General features: G+C 45.8%; 1 protein-coding gene across 3 annotated transcripts in view; it reads left to right on the top strand.

Moving 5' to 3' along the window:
* Window positions 1-19,920, top strand: part of LOC121571870 (enhancer of filamentation 1-like) — a 34,371-nt gene extending 14,451 nt beyond the window's left edge. Inside the window, exons 2-7 of one of the 3 annotated variants that reach the window (XM_041883635.2) lie at window positions 3,205-3,618; window positions 14,333-14,431; window positions 14,737-14,892; window positions 15,905-17,125; window positions 17,809-17,898; window positions 18,801-19,920. In XM_041883635.2, coding sequence (XP_041739569.2) covers window positions 3,205-3,618; window positions 14,333-14,431; window positions 14,737-14,892; window positions 15,905-17,125; window positions 17,809-17,898; window positions 18,801-19,364 — 2,544 coding nt within the window. In that variant the 3' untranslated portion in view covers window positions 19,365-19,920. The remainder of the gene's footprint in view (window positions 1-3,204; window positions 3,619-14,332; window positions 14,432-14,736; window positions 14,893-15,904; window positions 17,126-17,808; window positions 17,899-18,800) is intronic. The other 2 variants (XM_041883636.2, XM_041883637.2) reach the window with 2 other exon arrangements.
* The last annotated feature ends 1,571 nt before the right edge of the window (window positions 19,921-21,491 follow it).

The raw sequence follows: 21,491 nt of genomic DNA, 5'->3' as shown, positions 1-21,491 counted from the left end.
GCTACTTAACAGCTAGTTTAAAGATAACTACCAAGTGCCAGTAAGCCCATTGGTTCTCATCAGTAGAGTAAGGCTACGTCGCAGCCTAAGAGCCGGGTCCTCCCAGCCCTCTGACAAATGGCAAACACGTGTTTACTGGAGGATCACCAGTCAGCAGCCAGCTGAGTCACCTCGTTATGACTAACCAATGTTTATACCAGGGATATATGTACACATGCGCTGATTGGTCAGTCACACCTGCTCCAATTACAGATCAGTAGTAGTAGTGTGAATTTGTGTGAGTGTGTGTGTGTGTCTGTATGTTTCACCATGTTCTCTGTGTTCCAGGGACCCCAACAGTTGATGTGTGTTAGTTAGTTAGGCCTAGTGTTTGTCACAGCATTTCTCCACACGCTCACTGAACCAGTTGTCAGACCTCCTAAGAAGTCTAACCTTTGAGATTATTCACCTCTTACCTTCATCAAGACCTCTTATCTTCATCAAGACCTTCATCAAGACCTCTTACCTTCATCAAACAGCAGGGAGAGACTGTATCTAGATCAAGTGTTTTGAACAGATTGAGGTTTATGGAATCACTCATATAAGGGATCACTTGTTCAGATGAAATAGTAGGCCAAAAACTATTGAAAATAAGTTTAAAGCATGTCATGTCAGGGTAAGTCCCTTGGTGCTTCAGACCTGCAAAGAACAGAGGTGTGAGTGTGTTTTCAATGTGTGTGAGGCTGAGCAGTTGACACTAGGGCAGGGGTGTCAAACTTTGCACCAAAGGGCCGCACTGAACATGTGTTGTATTTCCTCACCATCAAAAGTTCTCTATCCATTGTTTTTTGGAAGTGTTAGTTTAGCGTTTTTCATCAGTGTCTTACTGCTCTTATTTTCACACTCTGAAAGCTGAGCAAAGCTCTCTCACTGTGTGTGTGGATGTTTGTGTTTGTGCTAAAATGAACTTTCTGGTCATTTGTGTTGGCAGATGATAGCAATAATCTGTGTAATTAGTAGAAGATCAACAGTCTGCAAAGGATGATGATGTTATCATGTCTGCTGTGGCAGTGACTAATGACACCTCTCCAGTCTTCCACACCCACTAAATATTGAAATGCAGCGTGAACACCACTATAGCAGAGGATTTACTTATAGAACTGTTGTCTCAGCAATTGACCAAACCTTCATCCATAAATGAGATTGGATGGATATAGATGTCTATATTCGTATCAGGGGTTAACAAGGCAGTTCAACTCAAAATAATCAGCATTTTTCTTCCTCCTACTCCTAAAACAGTATGACTAATACGTTCATCATCAGATTATCAATGAACAAGAACAGATCCCAGCAGATCCTCTCCCATTGGCCAGCAGCATGCCGTGACCTTTGGGGTCAAGTAGAAGCGAGCTTCAGGCGTGCAGGCAAGCAGCCGGGTGGTGGGGGGTAATTGTGGTCTGTAATTGTGCAGAGAGTGCACGGTGCAGTGGGTGTTGGTGGCTCTGACAGAGCACTGACACAATGGTTAGTGAAGCCAGACGCCCAGTAAGAGATAACGATTCCACCGGTCTAGTAAAGGTTCACATGGGAACCCTGTGAATCAGAGTGGGTGGGAAAAAGGAAAAGGCCATGGAACGGTCGAGGAACGGTCAGGGAGCGGTCGAGGAACGGTCGGGGAGCGGTCGGGGAACGGTCAGGCTGAGAGGAAGGCTTCCTGAGTGACAGAGCAAGCGGTCCGATAACGTGTGCTTGAGAGGGCGAGAGAAAAAAAGAGTGTGTGAGAGAGAGGGGGCTTAGCCTGAATTCTCAAATGAGAGGCTATATGCAGGAACAGCATATAAAGACAGTGTTTCCTGAAAACTGTCTATATGTGTTTGTGTTCTATTCATTGCTCTGTAGAACGAGTTGTTTGTTACTGCAGTGAATGGTGTTGTACTGTATCAGATTTTGTGTCAGATTTTATGCCCAACCCAGCTCAGTGTTCTCTGGTGTCGTAGCGAGTGAAACGCAGAAGCACACTATGTAAAGCACACTGACTGAAATAAAATTAACAGTAAGTCTGGTGGACGTGTGTTACACAGTGACCTCATTCCTGACAGTCGCTCTGTGGCAGTTTATCTCTGGTTGAGATGTGATGATAAGAGTATGTTGAGATAATAATATTATATTATAGTAATGCCCTGCAGTGGCTTTGCTAGCACAGAGGATATCTATATGATGTATTTATTTTGCACTACATGTCGGTTTACTCAGATGGATGTTTTTACCAAGGCAATTTGGGCTAAGTTCCTGTCCCCTATAGACACAATAGTGGCATCCCCTAGGGGTTTCGTATCTCAAGTGCTGTGGTTGGGAACCATTATCCTTAACCACTGCACACCAACCAACCGGTTGGGTAACCGTGCCCTGGAGCACACACAGCAAAGACTGAGAAAATCCTATCAAGTTCAAATCAGTCAAAAAGACATCTGGCATGGGCGCTTATAGAATTTTGCGTGGTAATTGCAAGTTGCACATTGCACAGTTGTGACAGTTCACCCTAGGACTTACTTTAGATAACAACCCCATGGATTAGAACAGTGGTTCCCAAACTGTGGGGCATGCTCCCTAAGTTGTAATAGTAGAATGTTGTAATAGTAGAATGCACAAGGTGCAATTTAGAAATAGGGTAGTGCATCATCAGTTCCTCGTCATGTTAGTCATTGCATACCTTAGAGAGCTATTTATAACTTGTCAGAAATGTCCAGATCAACTAGCCCATGTCAGCTAACGTTTTTTTATTTAGTTTTTTTAGCCCATATATATTGTTGTAATTTTTTAGTCACTCAAATATCATATGAATACACATTAGACATGTATAGAACTGCAAGAAAATGTGTGTTAAAACTGCATTGGGATTGGGGTGCGGGATGTTCCCCAATGTTGTAAGGGCGGCCCGAGTGAAAAGGTTTGGGAACTAGAAGACCATCATGTTACATGTGTTAGATAGCATTAGGCTTAAGGTAATGTTCAGTACATGTGCTCTAGCCCTATGACGTGTTGCTAAAAACAGTGACGGGCTACAACTAGGCTATAAACTCATCTGTATGTTGCTCAATGCTCACTGTAGACTAGCATATAGTCCAACCTACAGTCTTTTTCTTTAAGCAGTGGCAGGCCAAAAGACTATAAACTGTATGTTGCTCAATGAAGACTGACTTCCTCTCTTCTCTCTTCTCTCTGTAGAACCTGATGGCCAAGGCATTGTACGACAATGTCCCAGAGTCCCCAGAGGAGCTGGCCTTCCGGAAGGGAGACATCCTAACGATCATCGAGCAGAACACGGGCGGCCTGGAGGGCTGGTGGCTATGCTCGCTGCATGGACGCCAGGGCATCGCCCCCGGCAACCGCCTCAAGCTGCTGATTGGTCCCATGTTCGACGCCCAGTCCCCGGCCGCCCAATCGTCGCCCACCCAATCGTCACATACGGGCTCAGCCTACCAGCAGCAGGGGTGCATGTTGTCGTCCCAGGGGCTGTACCAGGTGCCGCCCTCCCAGAGCCCGGGTCAGCAGGGCATCTACCAGGTGCCTCCAGGGCAGGATGTGTACCAGGTCCCCCCACAGAGGAGCGCCCTGGCTGCAGACAACACCCCCAGCAAGGTAAGAGACCTGGAGAGACAGAGGGTTGGGGGGGAGAGAGAGAGAGACCGAGTTACTACTCCAGTTTAAACCATGGGCTGTTCTGTTCTCCTGCCTTGTGAGGCTACTGCCACGCCACTGGCCACAGACCAGTCTTATGAGAGTCATTACAAAGACACAGTCACAGGCCAGAGGGATTGCAGGGCTGCAATGTGAAATGAAATGTGGACAGGGTGTGCCCTGATGTTAGTTCACCACAGAACAGGTCAGTGTTTTTATGCATAGAGAGAGCGAGACTCCCATTTGGCTTATTTGTGTGTTGGCGAGCTGTGTGTAGGGCCAGGGAAGCTACAGCAGGGCACTGAACAGGGGCACAACTCATGGAAAAGCAAACAGTGCAGCACCAGCTGCCTGTACTTAGGTCTCTGCACTCAAATACGATACTCAGGTCACAGACAACAACCAAGCCCAGTGCAAATGGATTCATCAGTCGTCTATATGTCTATTTATGTTCCATGCGGTACAGTATAGCCTGTGTATTTCTGTAGTGTAATAACCTATACGCTACAGTATATAAATAAAAGCACATAAATACATACAGGGCATTCGGAAAGTATTCAGACCCCTTGACATTTTCCACCTTTTGTTACGTTACAGCCTTATTCTAAATTGGATCAAATAGTTTTTTCCCCTCATCATTCTACACACAATACCCCATAATGACAAAGCAAAAACAGGTTTTTAGACATTTTTGCAAATGTTTGAAAATAAAAAACGGAAATATCACATTTACATAAGTATTCAGACCCTTTACTTAGTACTTTGTTGAAGCACCTTTGGCAGTGATTACAGCCTCGAGTCTTCTTGGGTATGACGCTACAAGCTTGGCACACCTGTATTTGGGGAGTTTTTCCTATTCTTCTCTGCAGATCCTCTCAAGCTAAGAATGATGGGGGCCACTGTGTTCTTGGGGACCTTCAATGCTGCAGAATGTTTTTGGTACCCTTCCCCAGATCTGTGCATCGACACAATCCTGTCTCGGAGCTCTACGGACAATTCCTTCGACCTCATGGCTTGGTTTTTGCTCTGACATGCACCGTCAACTGTGGGACCTTATATATACAAGTCTGTGCCTTTTCAAATCATGTCCAATCAATTGAATTTACCACAAGTGGACTCCAATCAAGTTGTAGAAACATCTCAAGCATGATCAATGGAAACAGGATACACCTGAGCTCAATTTCGAGTGTCATAGAAAAGGGTCTGAATACTTATGTAAATACATTTTTATATATATATATAATTTGCAAACATTTCTAAAAACCTGTTTTCGCTTTGTCGTTATGGGGTATTGTGTGTAGATTGATGAGGATTTTTATTTATTTAATCCATTTTAGAATAAGGCTGTAACGTAACAAAATGTGGAAAAGGTTGAGGGGTCTGAATACTTTCCGAATGCACTGTATCTGGCTGTTTCTCTGAGGTAGTTTCCAAGAAGTTTCACATTGTGTTTTAGCCAGGGACAGAAAAATAATTACAACATATGGAAGTCAATGGAAAGGGAGTGGCGGAGGTACAGTGCCTTGCAAAAGTATTCATCCCACTTGCCATTTTTCCTATTTTGTTGCATTACAACCTGTAATTTAAATGGATTTTTATTTGGATTTCATGTATGGACATACACAAAATAGTCAACATTTGTGAAGTGAAATGAAAAAAATAACTTGTTTCAAAAAATTCTAAAAAATTAATAATGGAAAAGTGGTGCGTGCATATGTATTCACCCCCTTTGCTATGAAGCCCCTAAATAAGATCTGGTGCACCAATTACCTTCAGAAGTCACATAATTAGTTAAATAAAGTCCACCTGTGTGCAATCTAAGTGTCACATGATCTGTCACATGATCTCAGTACATATACACCTGTTCTGAAAAGCCCCAGAGTCTGCAACACCACTAAGCAAGGGGCACCACCAAGCAAGCGGCACCATGAAGACCAAGGAGCTCTCCAAACAGGTCAGGGACAAAGTTGTGGAGAAGTACAGATCAGGGTTGGGTTATAAAAAAATATCAAAAACGTTGAACATCCCACGGAGCACCATTAAATCCATTATTAAAAAATTGAAAGAATATGGCACCACAACAAACCTGCCAAGAGAGGGCCGCCCACCAAAACTCATGGACCAGGCAAGGAGGGCATTAATCAGAGAGGCAACAAAGAGACCAAAGATAACCCTGAAGGAGCTGCAAAGCTCCACAGCGGAGATTGGAGTATCTGTCCATAGGACCACTTTAAGCCGTACACTCCACAGAGCTGGGCTTTACAGAAGAGTGGCCAGAAAAAAGCCATTGCTTAAAGAAACAAATAAGCAAACACGTTTGGTGTTCGCCAAAAGCCATGTGGGAGACTCCCCAAACATATGGAAGAAGGTACTCTGGTCAGATGAGACTAAAATTGAGCTTTTTGGCCATCAAGGGAAACGCTATGTCTGGCACAAACCCAACACCTCTCATCACCCCGAGAACACCATCCCCACAGTGAAGCATGGTGGTGGCAGCATTATGCTGTGGGGATGTTTTTCATCGGCAGGGACTGGGAAACTGGTCAGAATTGAAGGAATGATGGATGGCGCTAAATACAGGGAAAGTCTTGAGGGAAACCTGTTTCAGTCTTCCAGAGATTTGAGACTGGGACGGAGGTTCACCTTCCAGCAGGACAATGACTTTAAGCATACTGCTGAAGCAACACTCGAGTGGTTTAAGGGGAAACATTTAAATGTCTTGGAATGGCCTAGTCAAAGCCCAGACCTCAATCCAATTGAGAATCTGTGGTATGACTTAAAGATTGCTGTACACCAGCGGAATCCATCCAACTTGAAGGAGCTGGAGCAGTTTTGCCTTGAAGAATGGGCAAAACTCCCAGTGGCTAGATGTGCCAAGCTTATAGAGACATACCCCAATATACTTGCAGCTGTAATTGCTGCAAAAGATGGCTCTACAAAGTATTGACTTTCGGGGGGTGAATAGTTATGCACGCTCAAGTTTTCGGTTTTTTTGTCTTATTTCTTGTTTGTGTCACAACATTTTTTATTTTGCATCTTCAAAGTGGTAGGCATGTTGTGTAAATCAAATGATACATACCCCCAAAAAATCCATTTTAATTCCAGGTTGTAAGCAACAAAATAGGAAAAATGCCAAGGGGGGTGAATACTTTTGCAAGCCACTGTACATCACTGGAAGTTATGTAAAATAAATATATATTTTCTTGTTTATTCAAAAGCTTGACTGGATAAGACACTCTATTCCATCCCCTTAGGAGAGAGAAATTAATTATAATCTGGTGGTATTTCTTCTATCCGGGGGTATTTTCAACAGGAAGGCTTGAGTTAACAGAGACTTTACCCAACTAAGGTGTGTGTTTGTGGGGTAAATAGGGAGCAGGCGCCTGGAGCTTAGCTATGCGTCCCAAATGGCACCCTATTCCATTTATAGTGCACTACTTTTGACCAGGGCCCATGGTCAAAAGTACTGCACTATATAGGGAATAGGGTGCCATTTGGGACGCACATTCGGAGCCTGACTAAGGTGTGTGATTCACAGGCCAGGAACGGAGCTGCGATAAACCAGTCAGCCAATCAGGAGGCACCAGGGGGCTGAGAGAGAGACTCCGAGAACAGAGACACTAGCTCAGAACAGAAAGGCCTGTCAATCAATCCCACCTGTACTGTGCAAACACGCAGTCTCCGTCTGAAAGAGCACCCTATTCACTATATAGTGTACTACTTTTGACCAGGGCCCATAGAGCTCTGGTCAAAAGTAGTGCACTACGTAGGATAGAGTAGCCATAATCATAATCACACTTACAGACCAGTCCTACCATCACGATCACTCCTCTCTCACTGATAGGGAGTTTTACTAAGGGAACGGAATTAAGGCTTTGGTGAAAAGGTCAATTAAATTAGTCTATATGAATGTGCCTCGTGTCTACACTCTACAATGAATAATCACCTTGTTTGAGATTAAATTGAGTCTGTGTCGACGTCTAAAAGTTAAATCTGTGTTTAGCAAAGTGGTGCCACTGCAGATTTCAGCTGTGTTCCTGAATACTGGCCATTAAAGAAAGCCGCAATGGATGCCTCTGTGTGCTCTGTGGAGTCCAGACTGACAGGGCTGTGTTGTTTTCCACTGAGTTCTGAGTGACTCACTGATTTGCCAACACAGAGCTGTGCTAGGCCCAAATTTAACCCTATCCCCTTTATAGTGCACGACTTTTGACCAGGGCCCTTAGGGAATAGGGTACCATTTGGGACGTAGCGCTGGTCTAGGTTGATGAAGTAAGAGGCAGGCCAGCTCTGCTGTTGACTGGCTGAGTGGTTACTGTATTACGGGCTGTTCAGGTGTGGTGTTCTGGTTAAAAGGGAGGTTAGGGGGATTTCCTGGTTCCCAAGCACACACACACGCACGCACACACACACATTCACACACACACTTCCTCCTTCCAAGGAGTCAAATGATTATGGGCATTGAGGCAGACAGCCTCCTATACTGAGAATCCCCTCTCATATCCCACCAAAGCCACCATGTGTCGACATGTTACAGCTGTGAAAGGACCCAGCATTGTTACATAGTCAAAAAACAAGGTTAGCTTTAAAAAACGGATTAAAAAAAACATCTTGTATCACAGCGCCTCTCCTCTTTCTAAAGATCTAATTTAACTGTACTTTATATAAGAATATGAATATGTATATGTAAATAGTATTTTTTGTTGTCTCTTGGCATCTTTCCTTTATATAACATGCCAACCCCGCAGTGAAATTCCAGATTGTTGACTGGTTATTTTCTATTCATGTGACGTAGGGCTTTGGTATATAAATGCACACTGAGGTTTGGCATTGGCTCTAGCTAGCTCTTTCAGGCTGCTCAGTTTGATGCTGCGGCCCTGGCTGTCTGTCCTTGTGTAACCCTTCAGAGAGGGTGAGCTAAAGCACCCCAACCACAGCTGCCCCATTCAAGGCCCCAGTGTTGGCCCAAAGCTGGCCGTTTGGTGGGAGCCATCTCTGGGGCTCTCGGCCACACAAAGAGCCCCTCACACAGATGCCAGGAGCTGCCTTGCACCACCCTTTGTCACACTGGTGTTAGACTGCAGTTTATCGTCAGTCACTGGCCCTGGTTCTTCTGATTCTCAAAGGTGCGTCTGTTTCTCTCTCTGTGTTCAAAGGCCCCGCCGAGCCTCTTATCTACTCCTACCAGCCTTCTCTTCCTCACATCCTGCCTCAGCAAGACAAGGCTAGCTCCTTCTATGGCCACTTCCTGTCTCTGTCATATACCCATGTAGAGATCCTATCATTCACTGATAAGGACTGTGGTCATAGCATGAGGAAACAGTAAGAAATACAGGGTGACTGAGTTAATAAACTCCCACAAGTCACAGAGGGTTGAGGAAGTGAACTGCTTGGGTAACTGAGTTGGCCGTTAGAGTGAAGAGCGTCTACCTTGATAAGATTTTTCTCTTTGAGGTAACCAGGTTAAGCTCCAATAAATGGCTTGTTTGTGAGGTTTGCAAGACATTGTTTGACTACTTTTGACCAGAGCCCTATTGGCCCTGATCAAATGTAGTGCATTATATATGGAATAGGGTGCCATTTGGGACACAGCTGTATTTTCTCCCTCTAATCATGTGGGGGAAATGAATTATTCCTTCCTGTGGCGCTCCACTCCTTTAGACACTTGTCTGCTCTCTATTGTCGCCATGGTGACGAATCACTGGCCTGTGCGATTTGACCCATTGTATCAAAAGGCATTGGCCCCGTCCTTCCTCCGTACACCAACAGAGATAGAGAGAGATAGAGATAGAGATAGAGATAGAGAGAGAGAGATCCTTCCAGAAAAGTTCAGATAAAAAAAAAAGAAGCTATTTCTGCAGTGCAAAGGAGTAAGAAAGTGGAGGGAAAGAATGGAGGGAGGACAGGAAATGCTTGTCTGAAAGGTAACTTACATTTTCCCCTGTTTAAAATCTATGCTGACAGGGGACAGCTAGTAGGTCACATTCTACATCTCCCCTCTCCCTGCTTTTTCACTTTCTCACAAATCAAGAAGGACATCTTAATAATGAATACATTCCTGGAAAGTAAACAGAAAATGGCCGTGGCATCATTAAAACAACCCCTATTAGTATATTCACATTAAATCTCCGCCCATCTTGAGATTAACAAGGTCTTTGATCAGAGGGAATAAAATATTATCCTTATTAGCGATGTAATCAGTGTGCGTGTGTGCGTAAGTGCGTGTGAGTGCTCTTTTAACGTCCCTGGTAATGCCCAATCTTTACTTGGCTTTGGCCACATGGTCACATGGAGACGGCTGATCGAGGCCTCGTGGGATTGGCCACTTAATTACCTGCATTAATTAGTTTGCCATGTTATATAGGCCACCGTTGTTCCGAGCTGTGGAAGGGAACATTGGTGTTCAGCTGAAGTGAACGTTGATGAGAAATAACCTATAATAACACTGTAAAGCTATACGACTGTGATTCAGCAACCGCAGGTGCCCCCTTGAAACCCCCTTGAAACCAAGAGGACAAGGGTAGTGTCCCAAATGGTACCCTATTCCCTATGTAGTGCACTACTTTTGAGCAGGGTACTATGTAGGGAATAGGGTGTCATTTGGGACGTAGCCCATGATTCAGCAGCGCAGGTGCCCTCTGTAAACCAAGGTGCCAAGGCGGCAGGTAGCTTAGTGGGTAAGAGCGTTGTGCCAGTAACCGAAAGGTCGCTGGTTCTAATCCCCGAGCCGACTAGGTGAAAAATCTGTCGATGTGCCCTTAAGCAAGGCACTTAACCCTAATTGCTCATGTAAGTCGCTCTGGATAAGAGCGTCTGCTAAATCTAAAATGTAAAATGTGCCCTCTTAAAAGGCTATTATAGGAACTCTGCCACCCCCCCTTCCCTTTTGAGTGACAGTTCTGAAGAATAACATCACTAACACCACTCTCCTACACGCTATTAGTCATCTCATGAATAATGTGTATTGGGTGGCATCGGATTGAATTTCCTTGGTACTGACATGTATCCTTGAGTGGTTCCCTGTGTGGCTCCTGCCCACCCTCAGTGACTGAAAGCTGAAACAACAGCATTGTGTTGACTGTTGCTAATGAGTAGATGGGGGATGAAGGAGGGATGGGGAGGGATGAAGGAGAATTGGGGGGGGATGAAGGAGAATTGGGGGAGGATGAAGGAAGATGAAAGCGGGAAGGAGGGATGGGGGAGGATGAAGGAGGGAAAGTTAATAATATGCCATTTAGCAGACACTTTTATCCAAAGCGACTTACAGTCATGCGTGCATACATTATTTTATTATTTTTACGTATGGGTGGTCCCGGGGATCGAACCCACTACCCTGGCGTTACAAGTGCCATGCTCTACCAGCTGAGCTACAGAGGACCACTCAGTTATATGAGAGAATGGTGGCTTTACTGTGTCAGCACAGTAAAGGAGTGGGTAAGGGCACAGTGGTGTTGTCAGGACAAGGATGGAGATATAAGGGGGAATGGATGGATGGAAAGGATAGATGGATGGAATCACCATCCATCCAGTTCTAACAGGGGTCAATGGCTGCCTGGCAACATCATTGTCACCATTAGGGTGATCTGGCCACCACTGACAGGCCTGATGGGATCGTTGATACATGTCATCAAGTCATCAGCGTGTGAATGAGCAATGAAAAGGTGTGAAATGACAACCTAGTGCACCTTTCTGCACCTACGCTCACACCTTCCAGCATCCACACACACAAACAAACCTACACAAACATTCACACTCAAACTAGCTTTCTTTCAGGGCTGAAGCAGCACTGTCATCACAACGCATGGTTAACTTATAGAGGTCATAAAGTCGTAGTGAACAGTTGACAATGACATTTTAAATCTACTTCAAATACTAGGCTATGTATGCATTTATCAAACCCATGAGGTCATTGTTGGCAACATGACACAATGATTACCATTGAAATCATATGCGGGGGGAAAAACAACCTGCCCCAACTAGAATCTGTCAGCACATTAAAGTTAATGTGGTATGTGCTGAAAGAACAATGAGTCACTCAGAACAACCCAGTATGATCTCCACAATGCAGGCAGCACCTTGGGGTCCAGAGGACACCATTTTGAACCTGATCCTTCTGTAGTCACCCACAGTCCTGTATGACTCGTCCATGATGGAATCCACCTAAAGAGCCTGTCTGCATCCCAAACTGAACCCTATTCCCTATGGGCTCTGGTCAAAAGCAGTGTACTGTATAGGGAATAGGATGCCATTTGGGACACATCCCCTGTCACCTGAGTGGGAATGAGTGTTTACGCAGTCCCCTGGCATATACTGTATGATGTCATCAGCACTCACCCACCAAGACTCTATATTCTCTGATGCCGCCGTCCGCCCGCCCACCCCCGTAAAGGAACCGGTCAGGTCAATATTTACCCAACCACCATTAGGAGCGCCAAGTACCCCGGCCGAGCCCGCCGCAGCAGCAAATCCTGCTGGGTAAACAGTGGGTGAAGATGGGAAATAAATGAGCAGCCATCTCTGTGGACTGAGTGTGAGAGAGGGTAACTCCAAAACAGAGATCTCCTTTTGTGCAATGCACATTCGCTGCAACTTTCCCACACAAAGCCACACCACAGGGAGTATAGGAACTACAGAGAAAGCAACAAGGACCTTTTAGTCCAGGACTTTCCTTTGTCGTTGGGTAAAGGGAAGCTATGCTGGTGTGTCTGGTTACACATGCCTGGGAGCTTGTACCCAACCAAAGAAACACGTGTGTGCGTGAGAAGAATAGAATGTAGCAGGGCTTTTTGTTCCCATGCCTAGTCTTAATAATAGTATCATGGCTTATTTCAGTCAGTCATAGCTTGGTTGACTCACACTAACCTGTAGTGAGTAAATGTTTAGTCTATAGGTCCTACAGGGTGATGTATGTATGGACAGGAATGCCAACAATGAGCACCTTAAATCACACAGGGAGGGTATTTACAGATGGGACTAGATGAGAACCATATGGCCCCACCGTTGGTGTTCTTCTATAGCAGTCTTCACTCAGGCTCTGGGTTGAAACGCATTCCTCTCTACACACATTTTCTCTTTACACTCCACTCTCTACCATCTGTGTCTTTTCATATCTATCTCCAACATCCCTCTATCTGTATCTCTCTTTCTTTCTTTCTCTCTCTCTCTCTGTATCTCTCTTTCTTTCTTTCTCTCTCTCGGTATCTCTCTTTATTTCTCTCTTTCTTTCTCTCTCTGTATCTCTCTCTTTATTTCGCTCTCTGTATCTCTTTTTTCTCGCTCTCTCTCTTTCTTTCTTTCTCTCTCTGTATGTTTTTCTTTCTTTCTCTCTCTCTCTGTATCTCTTTCTTTCTCTCTCTCTGTCTCTCTCTGTATCTCTCTTTCTTTCTTTCTCTCTCTCGGTATCTCTCTTTATTTCTCTCTCTCTATTTCTCTCTTTCTTTCTCTCTCTCTTTCTTTCTATATCCACTGAGACATTAATCTTAGTCTGGTGGATGGATGGGGTCTAATGCTTGGGTTATGGATGCCATCATTCAGCTCATTACTTCTCAAAAAGAGGAGGTATTAGGATGGCTTCACAGGGACTAAAGAAGAGACCATAGAGATCTCAGTGTAGTCTGTATGTGCATTCCAAATGGCACCCTTTTCCCAATATATAGTGCACTACTTTTAACCAGAGCCCTATGAAGTAGGGTTCTATTTGGGAAGCAGCCTCTCGCTACCGCCCTGGAGTCGTTCTGGCTTTAGAACAGGAAGCCATACGTATGTTTCCCATTTTCCAGCCCTGTCAGTGAACCCTGCGTGTTCCAGTGTGGTGATGGTGGTGTGTCTATGGAGGGGGGGAAAGGGACAGGGAGAGAGAGGAGGGGGTAGCGGGATACAAGGAAGGGAGAAGAGCATTCCGTACATTCTTCTGCCTGTCTGACGCAGCGAGGAGGTCTGGAGCTTGGAATGCTGGGATATAGAGGGGAAGAATAGAGAAGGGACAAAGAGGGAGAAAGAAAGATGGGGAGGGTGATTAACACTTACGGGAAAGAGAGAGGTGGAGGAATGGGTCACTTACGAGTGAAAAAGTGATGGAAAGGGAGGAAAAAGCTGTCTTTGCATTTTCCCATTTTTTTTGTATTTTCCTTTCTTTCTCGCCTCCCTTCTCCTGAGGAGCCAAAGTGACACCCACGTTTCTGGGACGTCTGTTCTCTCGCAGCACCACACCTCATGACAGCTCAGTCCCCTACTTCATGGTTCCGTGGCTGTATCCCAAATAGCATCCCATTCCCTATATAGTGCACTACTTTTGACCAGGGCCCATAGGTTGTCAGAACTGATTTGTTCTGAGACATAATTACCGCCATGAGGACTGACTGAGGAACAGAGGATACGTCTCAAATGGCACCCTATTGACCTATATAGTGCACTACTTTTGACCAGGGCCCTGGTTTTCACTTGCCGTTCCATTGTGCGCTAATGAATACAACCCAGCTATGTGAGCTACGAGAGAGAGATATGCAGGTTTAGTCAGAATGACTCAGGGCCTGCAGTAACAAGTCATAGGACGCATGAGGTGAATGTACTGTGTGTAATTTGTAAGACTATCATTGTTGTGGAACTGTCATGAACCAGTTGTCAAGACAGAGGTCCTTATAGTGTTGATTCTTGTGTGTACCCCTGGTGTGGACAGGTGGTGACCCCAACACGAGTGGGACAGTCGTACGCCTACAGCCCTGGTCAGCACAACCAACAGGACCTCTATGACGTTCCTCCCATGAGACCACAGGGGGTCAGTGTCTCTACTTCTACACATAACATAGCAATCCTTATGTAAATCTATCAGGGAAAATCTAAAATGGCACCCTATTCCCTATGCAGTTAGCTACTTTGTATGAAACACTGAGGCTGTGTCTGATATGGCTCCCTATTACCTATGGAGTACACTATTTTTGGCCAGGGTCTTGGCCAAAAGTAGTGCACTATATAAGGAACAGGGAGCCATTTCAGACACAGCCTCAGTATTTTACTTCGCTAATTCTGCCATTTAATGTAATCTATGGTATCCTGATTTGGGAATGTCACTGTGTTTTCCAGGTGTATGACATTCCTCCTGGGAAAATTATGGGATCGCCTTATCCTGGACAACATCACAATTCTCCCTCCCAAGGAGGAGTCTATGATGTTCCCCAATCCACTCAGATGGACTCCTGGACACAAGGGGTTTATGATATCCCTCCCTCTATGCAAAGGGTATGTCTGAGACCACTCAAACTACACAGAGAAACACTACCCACACTGAGACCGCATATATAAGGTTTATAGCCTGGTCATTCTACATTCTAATAAAGTCACAAGGAAGCTGTAGCCGTTTTGGTCCGGAAAATGTTACTATTTGTTTATTGATACAGGCCTTAGTATCCCTCTTAATTGCTTGGTAATAAATGAATAATATGTCAAATTATCGTATTTATGACATTTTCGCGGTTCCCTAAATGAAAGCGTTGCCTGCCAATAGTGTTCGAGCAAAACTCGCTGAGTAGCGTTCTCTCTGTCTGTTAACACTCCAGCAGGGAAAGTCAAGGACTAAATTATTACGTCTCTGGGGATATGTCCCAAATGGCACCCTATTCCCTATATAGTGCACTACTTTTATCCATGCCCCATAGGGCTCTGGTCAAAAGTAGTGCACTTTGTAGAGAATAGGGTGTCATTTGGGATGCAGACTGGGCCATCTTACATTACACCCTGGATCCAGTGTTCCAGACCCAGCCAAGGCTTAGGGCCATCAGTTTGTTTGTAATAACGTGAAATATGTGGGAACCCGTTATTTGCGTGGCTCCTAATTACAGTTTGGGGTCGGGCCGTCTCGCAGAGAGGAACAGATTTCAAGGCTGACTGAAATCACTTACAGCCCACTCTTTTTATTTATCCAGCTCCGCTTTCACGCTACGTGCCATTTACATCATAATCCATATTCCACACTGGACAATGCCAGATGTTTATTGCTTATGCTTTTAGTTATGGGGAAGGAATAGGAGGCTGAGCATTGAGGTTTGCAAATATAGTATAAACCGAAACAGTTCTGTCAGTTCCTCAATATCTAACTGAAATCATGTGGTGCAAAGCTTGCTTGTTATTGATATGGGTAAGCTGTATTTCTGTAGCTATGACTCATTGTTGCAAGTTGGTTGATGCACTGTCTACTCCACTCCTTATTGTAGTCTATGAGGCACTCAACCAAATGCTTGTCTTGTCCCTACAGGTGTACTCTGTGCCTCCCTGCCGGAACACCCCAGCCCTCCAGGAGGGGAACTACGATTTCCCCCAGCCTCTCAAACAACACAACCATCAGGAGGGCATCTACGACGTACCCCCGCCCGCCCTCACCAAACCCTCCCCCTTCCCGTCCCCCCAGTCCAACTATGACTTTCCCCCCAGCTCCGAACCAATCGGCCCCCACCACCTCCAACGCCCTGTTGCCAGCGACAACGAAGGCATCTACGACGTGCCGCCCCCCGCCCACCAGCTCTCAGGGGCCGGGCCTCGTGGCGATCTGTATGATATCCCCAGGGGGATGCAGCAGCCCCCCTCCCAGCACCGCTCAACCCCCCAGGAGAGGGACAGGGACAGGGGGAAGGGCCAGGGCGTATATGACATCCCCCCTGCTCTGGGGGACGTGACAGACGGGGTGAACCGCCTGTCCATCTCCAGCACGGGCTCCACACGCAGCTCCATGTCCACCTCCTCCACCTCCACCTCCACGGTCTCCAGCGCTGAGGGCCGGCTGGCCCTGAATGTGGACCAGGCAGTCCAGAGGCTGTGCCGCCTGCAGAAGGCCGTGGAGGCCTCAGTGGGGGCCCTGCAGACCCTGGCCTCCTCCTCCCACTGGAGGACTTACCCCTTCATGGAGCGCCACACCAACGAGGTGCGCACCGTGCTGGACAGGGTGCGGGCAGCCCTGGCGGACTTTGTGGTGTTCGGCAGGGGTGCTGTGGCCAACGCCACGGCCCTGTCGGACCCCAGCCTGCACAGTAAGCTGAGGAGGCAGCTGGGAAGGCTGGAGGACTCCCAGCAGATTATCCTGCAGACCTACCAGAGCCTGGAAAACTGCGGCTGGGCCCTCAATGCCCTGGCGACCTCCAGCAGCACCAAGCACCAGATCAAGAGTGACAACCTGGACCGCTTCGTCATGGTGTCCAGGACAGTGCCCGATGACGCCAAACAGCTGGCCTCCTCCGTGGGGGGTAACGCCGAGCTGCTCTTCAGGCGGGCGCCAACCATGGAAGGGTCCTCCTACCCCAGGGGGAGCACACCGGAGGAGGCCATCATCCACCCTCTCACCTCCCCGTCCTCAGACAGCGACAACTACGGAGGCCAGACCAAGCCCTTTCCTGTGCCCTCCAACCAAGACAAAGGCAACATGAACAATAGTGAGAAATGTGTGAAGAGCTGGATGGAGGACTATGACTACGTTCATCTGCAGGTATGTTTCACTCTGACTCTGATTCTAGTCTGACATACCACACAGATGTTACATTTACTGTACATAAAACGTTGGTCATTAAGCAGACACTTATCCAGAGTGACATACAGTCGAGCATTCAATTTAAGGTAGCTAGGTAAGACAAACGGTAGCTAGGTAAAATGTTAGCCCCTCACATCACCATATAATTCCTGATCTATGCGTGAGAGCTTAGATGTCAATCACTACATTCCTATACAGTGTCTTAGGTGTGTTGACACAATATTTAACCTTTGAGGGAAACGCTGATCAGGTGGTGTTGAGCATGCTAGCTGCATTAATAGTACACTCTTAGAAAAATAGGTGCTATCTACAACCTAAAAGGGTTCTTCGGCTGTCCCCCATAGGAGAACCCTTTTTGGTTCCAAGTGGAACCCTTTTGATTCCAGGTAGAACCTTTTTGGGTTTCATGTAGGACCCTTTCCACAGAGGGTTCTACATGGAACCCAAAAGAGTTATACCTGGAACCAAAAAGGTTCCTACCTGGAACCAAAAAGGGTTCTCCTATGGGGGACAGCACAGGAATAGTAGCACAGGTTTAATTAAAATTATGCATTTTGAATTACACGTGTACCTACCCTCTGCTGTTTGAATCTGCTGCCTTGGTTGGTCTTCTCCTCAGTCACACTCTTGTTTCTCCTCAGGGAAAAGAGGACTTTGAGCGGCAGCAGAAGGAGCTCCTGGAGAAAGAGAACATCATTAAGCAGAGCAAGGTGCAGCTGGGACAGGAACAGGTAAAGCCTTCTCTCCTCTTTTGGCCAGTCTGGGCCACCATACTTAGTCATGCATATTCATGTCTTAGTATTTTTTCTATACATTACATTTACAGTGTTAAAGGCCCACTCCTCAATTTGAAAAACAACAAAATGGTAGCTCTGCCACATTGGTTTTCTATAAAGCTGAAAGATGTGGGCAGAGAAATGTATCCACTCTCAAAAAGACTTGTCATACTGTTCACATAATTGATCGAACATACAATATTATTCAAACACTCACAGTGGGTGACCTTTCGAGCATGGGTTCAGAGACAGTGCCTACCTCCTAGAATAGAGCAGAGCCAGGAGAACACATCTGGCCCACTCTGACAGAGCAGTCAAACATACTAGCATAGAACAGTATGTATACCCTCCCGAGTGGCGCAGTGGTCTAAGGCCTGTTGTAAGCGACCGGGAGACCCATGGGGCGGTGCACAATTGTCATCCAGGGTAGGGGAGGGAACGGCCGGCAGGGATGTAGCTCAGTTGGTAGAGCATGGTGTTTGCAATGCCAGGGTTGTGGGTTCGATTCCCACGGGGGGCCAGTATGACAAATAAAAATAATGTATGCACTCACTAACTGTAAGTCGCTCTGGATAAGAGCGTCTGCTAAAAATGAAAAACAGGAGATTCACCTTTTCACTCCTGTAATCCTGCACCAATTATGTTATGCTCTCTATGGAAAAAGAATGAGAATTCCATGTAGACTTCTACTAATATGATGAAATTGATATGTAGGATGTATTTTCATCATGTTTATTGTTTATATGAGAGATGTCTGTCTCTATAATACCACACAGTTTATCTAGTTGTGTACATTTAAGAGAATTGAGAAATGGAAACAAAAATATGAATCAGACTTTACTCTTTCACCTTCACAGATTAACCAGTTCAAGCAGTTGGAGCAAGAGGTGATCAAACCGGTGGAGAATGACATCACACAGTGGATCTCCCACCAGCATCCGACAGGCCCCTCCTCCTCCCCATCAGACTCCTCCTCCTCTCCCTCCCCTTCCTTGGCAGGAGGCGGGGCCCAGCTGTGTGGGCGGGACCGTCAGCTGCTGGGCTTCTATGCGGAGCAGTGCCAGCTGCACTTTGTCACGTTGCTCAATGCCGTGGACGCTTTCTTCGGCTGCGTGGGCGCCGGCCAGCCGCCGCGCATCTTCGTGGCGCACAGCAAGTTCGTCATCCTCAGCGCCCACAAACTGGTGTTCATCGGGGACACCTTGTCCAGGCAGGCAGCCACACCCGAAGTGGCCAACCGGGTGATGAACTCCAGCAACGTGCTGTGTGACCTGTTGAAGACAGTGGTGGGAGCTACCAAGACGGCCGCGCTGCACTACCCCAACACAGCCGCCGTGCAGGACATGGTGGACAAAGTCACAGATCTCTCACACCACGCTCAACAGTTCAAAGAACAGCTGCTGCAGATGGCTGCTTTGTGATAGTTTGTGTTGTCAATTGTCACTTCCTGGTCCCACCTATTTCACCACAGCAACCTATGTGTTGCTATACAGTATCTAATATATATATATATATATATATATATATATATATATATATATATATATTTTGAGAGAGAGAGAGAGATAGAGAGATAGAGAGAGAGAGAGAGAGAGAGAGAGCTATTGCTCGTTGTTAATCTTAAAAGAAAATGTTTTGGCTGTTGTAAATAGTATTGTTTTCTCTGTTCTGTAAATATTTGCTCTATTTTTGTGTAGATTGTTTTATATAATTAATTATGATATGAATATATAGATATGATATCCGTGGCTTTTTAGGGTTACTTGGACATATTTTCGTAACATTCCCGTTTCAATATATTATAAAGCAACTTGATGATGACATGTCAATTTTTTTCATTTTCACCTGTAGATTGTTGACGCACCCTACTGCTGGAAATGACAGTAGTACTTTGTGTAAATCGTTTGATGTCTTACTTCTTTTATTGAAGGTGGTAGGGTTCTCAACAGACAAAGTAAAGGACTGTTCTTACCCATATGACTGTGTCTTTTTATCAAGTTTGTTAACTGCTAGAAGACTAGAAGGCGCCATTTTGTTTTTAGACAGTGCACATGACATGACATAACCATGCGTTGTTAAAGCTCACCGAACGATGTTATTGCCCACACAGAAGCACGCACACACACACACATACACACAACAGGTGGACCAGCCAGATATATTTGTATTAATTGGATACTATACAGCAGTAACTAGAGACCAAATAGGCTGGACTGGTACACAATATTGGCACCAACAATGAAACTCACAGCCAAAGCCTGGTATTCATCTCTTACATTCACCCAGTGCTGGGTGTGGTGGAAATAAATAAAATAGATATTATAACGACCGGATGGTAAACAGCTCACGTTTTCATATACAGTGGGGAGAACAAGTATTTGATACACTGACGATTTTGCAGGTTTTCCTACTTACAAAGCATGTAGAGGTCTGTAATTTTTATCTAAAACAAAACAAAATCTAAAACAAAAATCCAGAAAATCACATTGTATTATTTTTAAGTAATTAATTTGCATTTTATTGCATGACATAAGTATTTGATCACCTACCAACCAGTAAGAATTCCGGCTCTCACAGACCTGTTAGTTTTTCTTTAAGAAGCCCTCCTGTTCTCCACTCATTACCTGTGTTAACTGCACCTGTTTGAACTCATTACCTGTATAAAAGACACCTGTCCACACACTCAATCAAACAGACTCCAACATCTCCACAATGGCCAAGACCAGAGAGCTGTGTAAGAACATCAGGGATACAATTGTAGACCTGCACAAGGCTGGGATGGGCTACAGGACAATAGGCAAGCAGCTTGGTGAGAAGGCAACAACTGTTGGCGCAATTATTAGAAATGGAAGAAGTTCAAGATGATGGTCAATCACCCTCGGTCTGGGGCTCCATGCAAGATCTCAACTCGTGGGGCATCAATGATCATGAAGAAGATGAGGGATCAGCCCAGAACTACACGGCAGGACCTGTTCAATGACCTGAAGAGAGCTGGGACCACAGTCTCAAAGAAAACCATTAGTAACACACTACGCCGTCATGGATTAAAATCCTGCAGCGCACGCAAGGTCCCCCTGCTCAAGCCAGCACATGTCCAGGCCCGTCTGAAGTTTGCCAATGACCATCTGGATGATCCAGAGGAGGAATGGGAGAAGGTCATGTGGTCTGATGAGACAAAAATAGAGCTTTTTGGTCTAAACCCCACTCGCCGTGTTTGGAGGAAGAAGAAGGATGAGTACAACCCCAAGAACACCATCCCAACCGTGAAGCATGGAGGTGGAAACATCATTCTTTGGGGATGCTTTTCTGCAAAGGGGGACAGGACGACTGCACCGTATTGAGGGGAGGATGGATGGGGCCATGTATCGCGAGATCTTGGCCAACAACCTCCTTCCCTCAGTAAGAGCATTGAAGATGGGTCGTGGCTGGGTCTTCCAGCATGACAACGACACGAAACACACAGCCAGGGCAACTAAGGAGTGGCTCCGTAAGAAGCATCTCAAGGTCCTGGAGTGGCCTAGCCAGTCTCCAGACCTGAACCCAATAGA

The sequence above is a fragment of the Coregonus clupeaformis genome, chromosome 8 (assembly GCF_020615455.1).
Source record: "Coregonus clupeaformis isolate EN_2021a chromosome 8, ASM2061545v1, whole genome shotgun sequence".
In the NCBI taxonomy this organism is placed as follows: Eukaryota; Metazoa; Chordata; class Actinopteri; order Salmoniformes; family Salmonidae; genus Coregonus; species Coregonus clupeaformis.
Note: the sequence above shows the minus strand (reverse complement) of the source record. Positions and strands in the feature narration are given on the sequence as shown.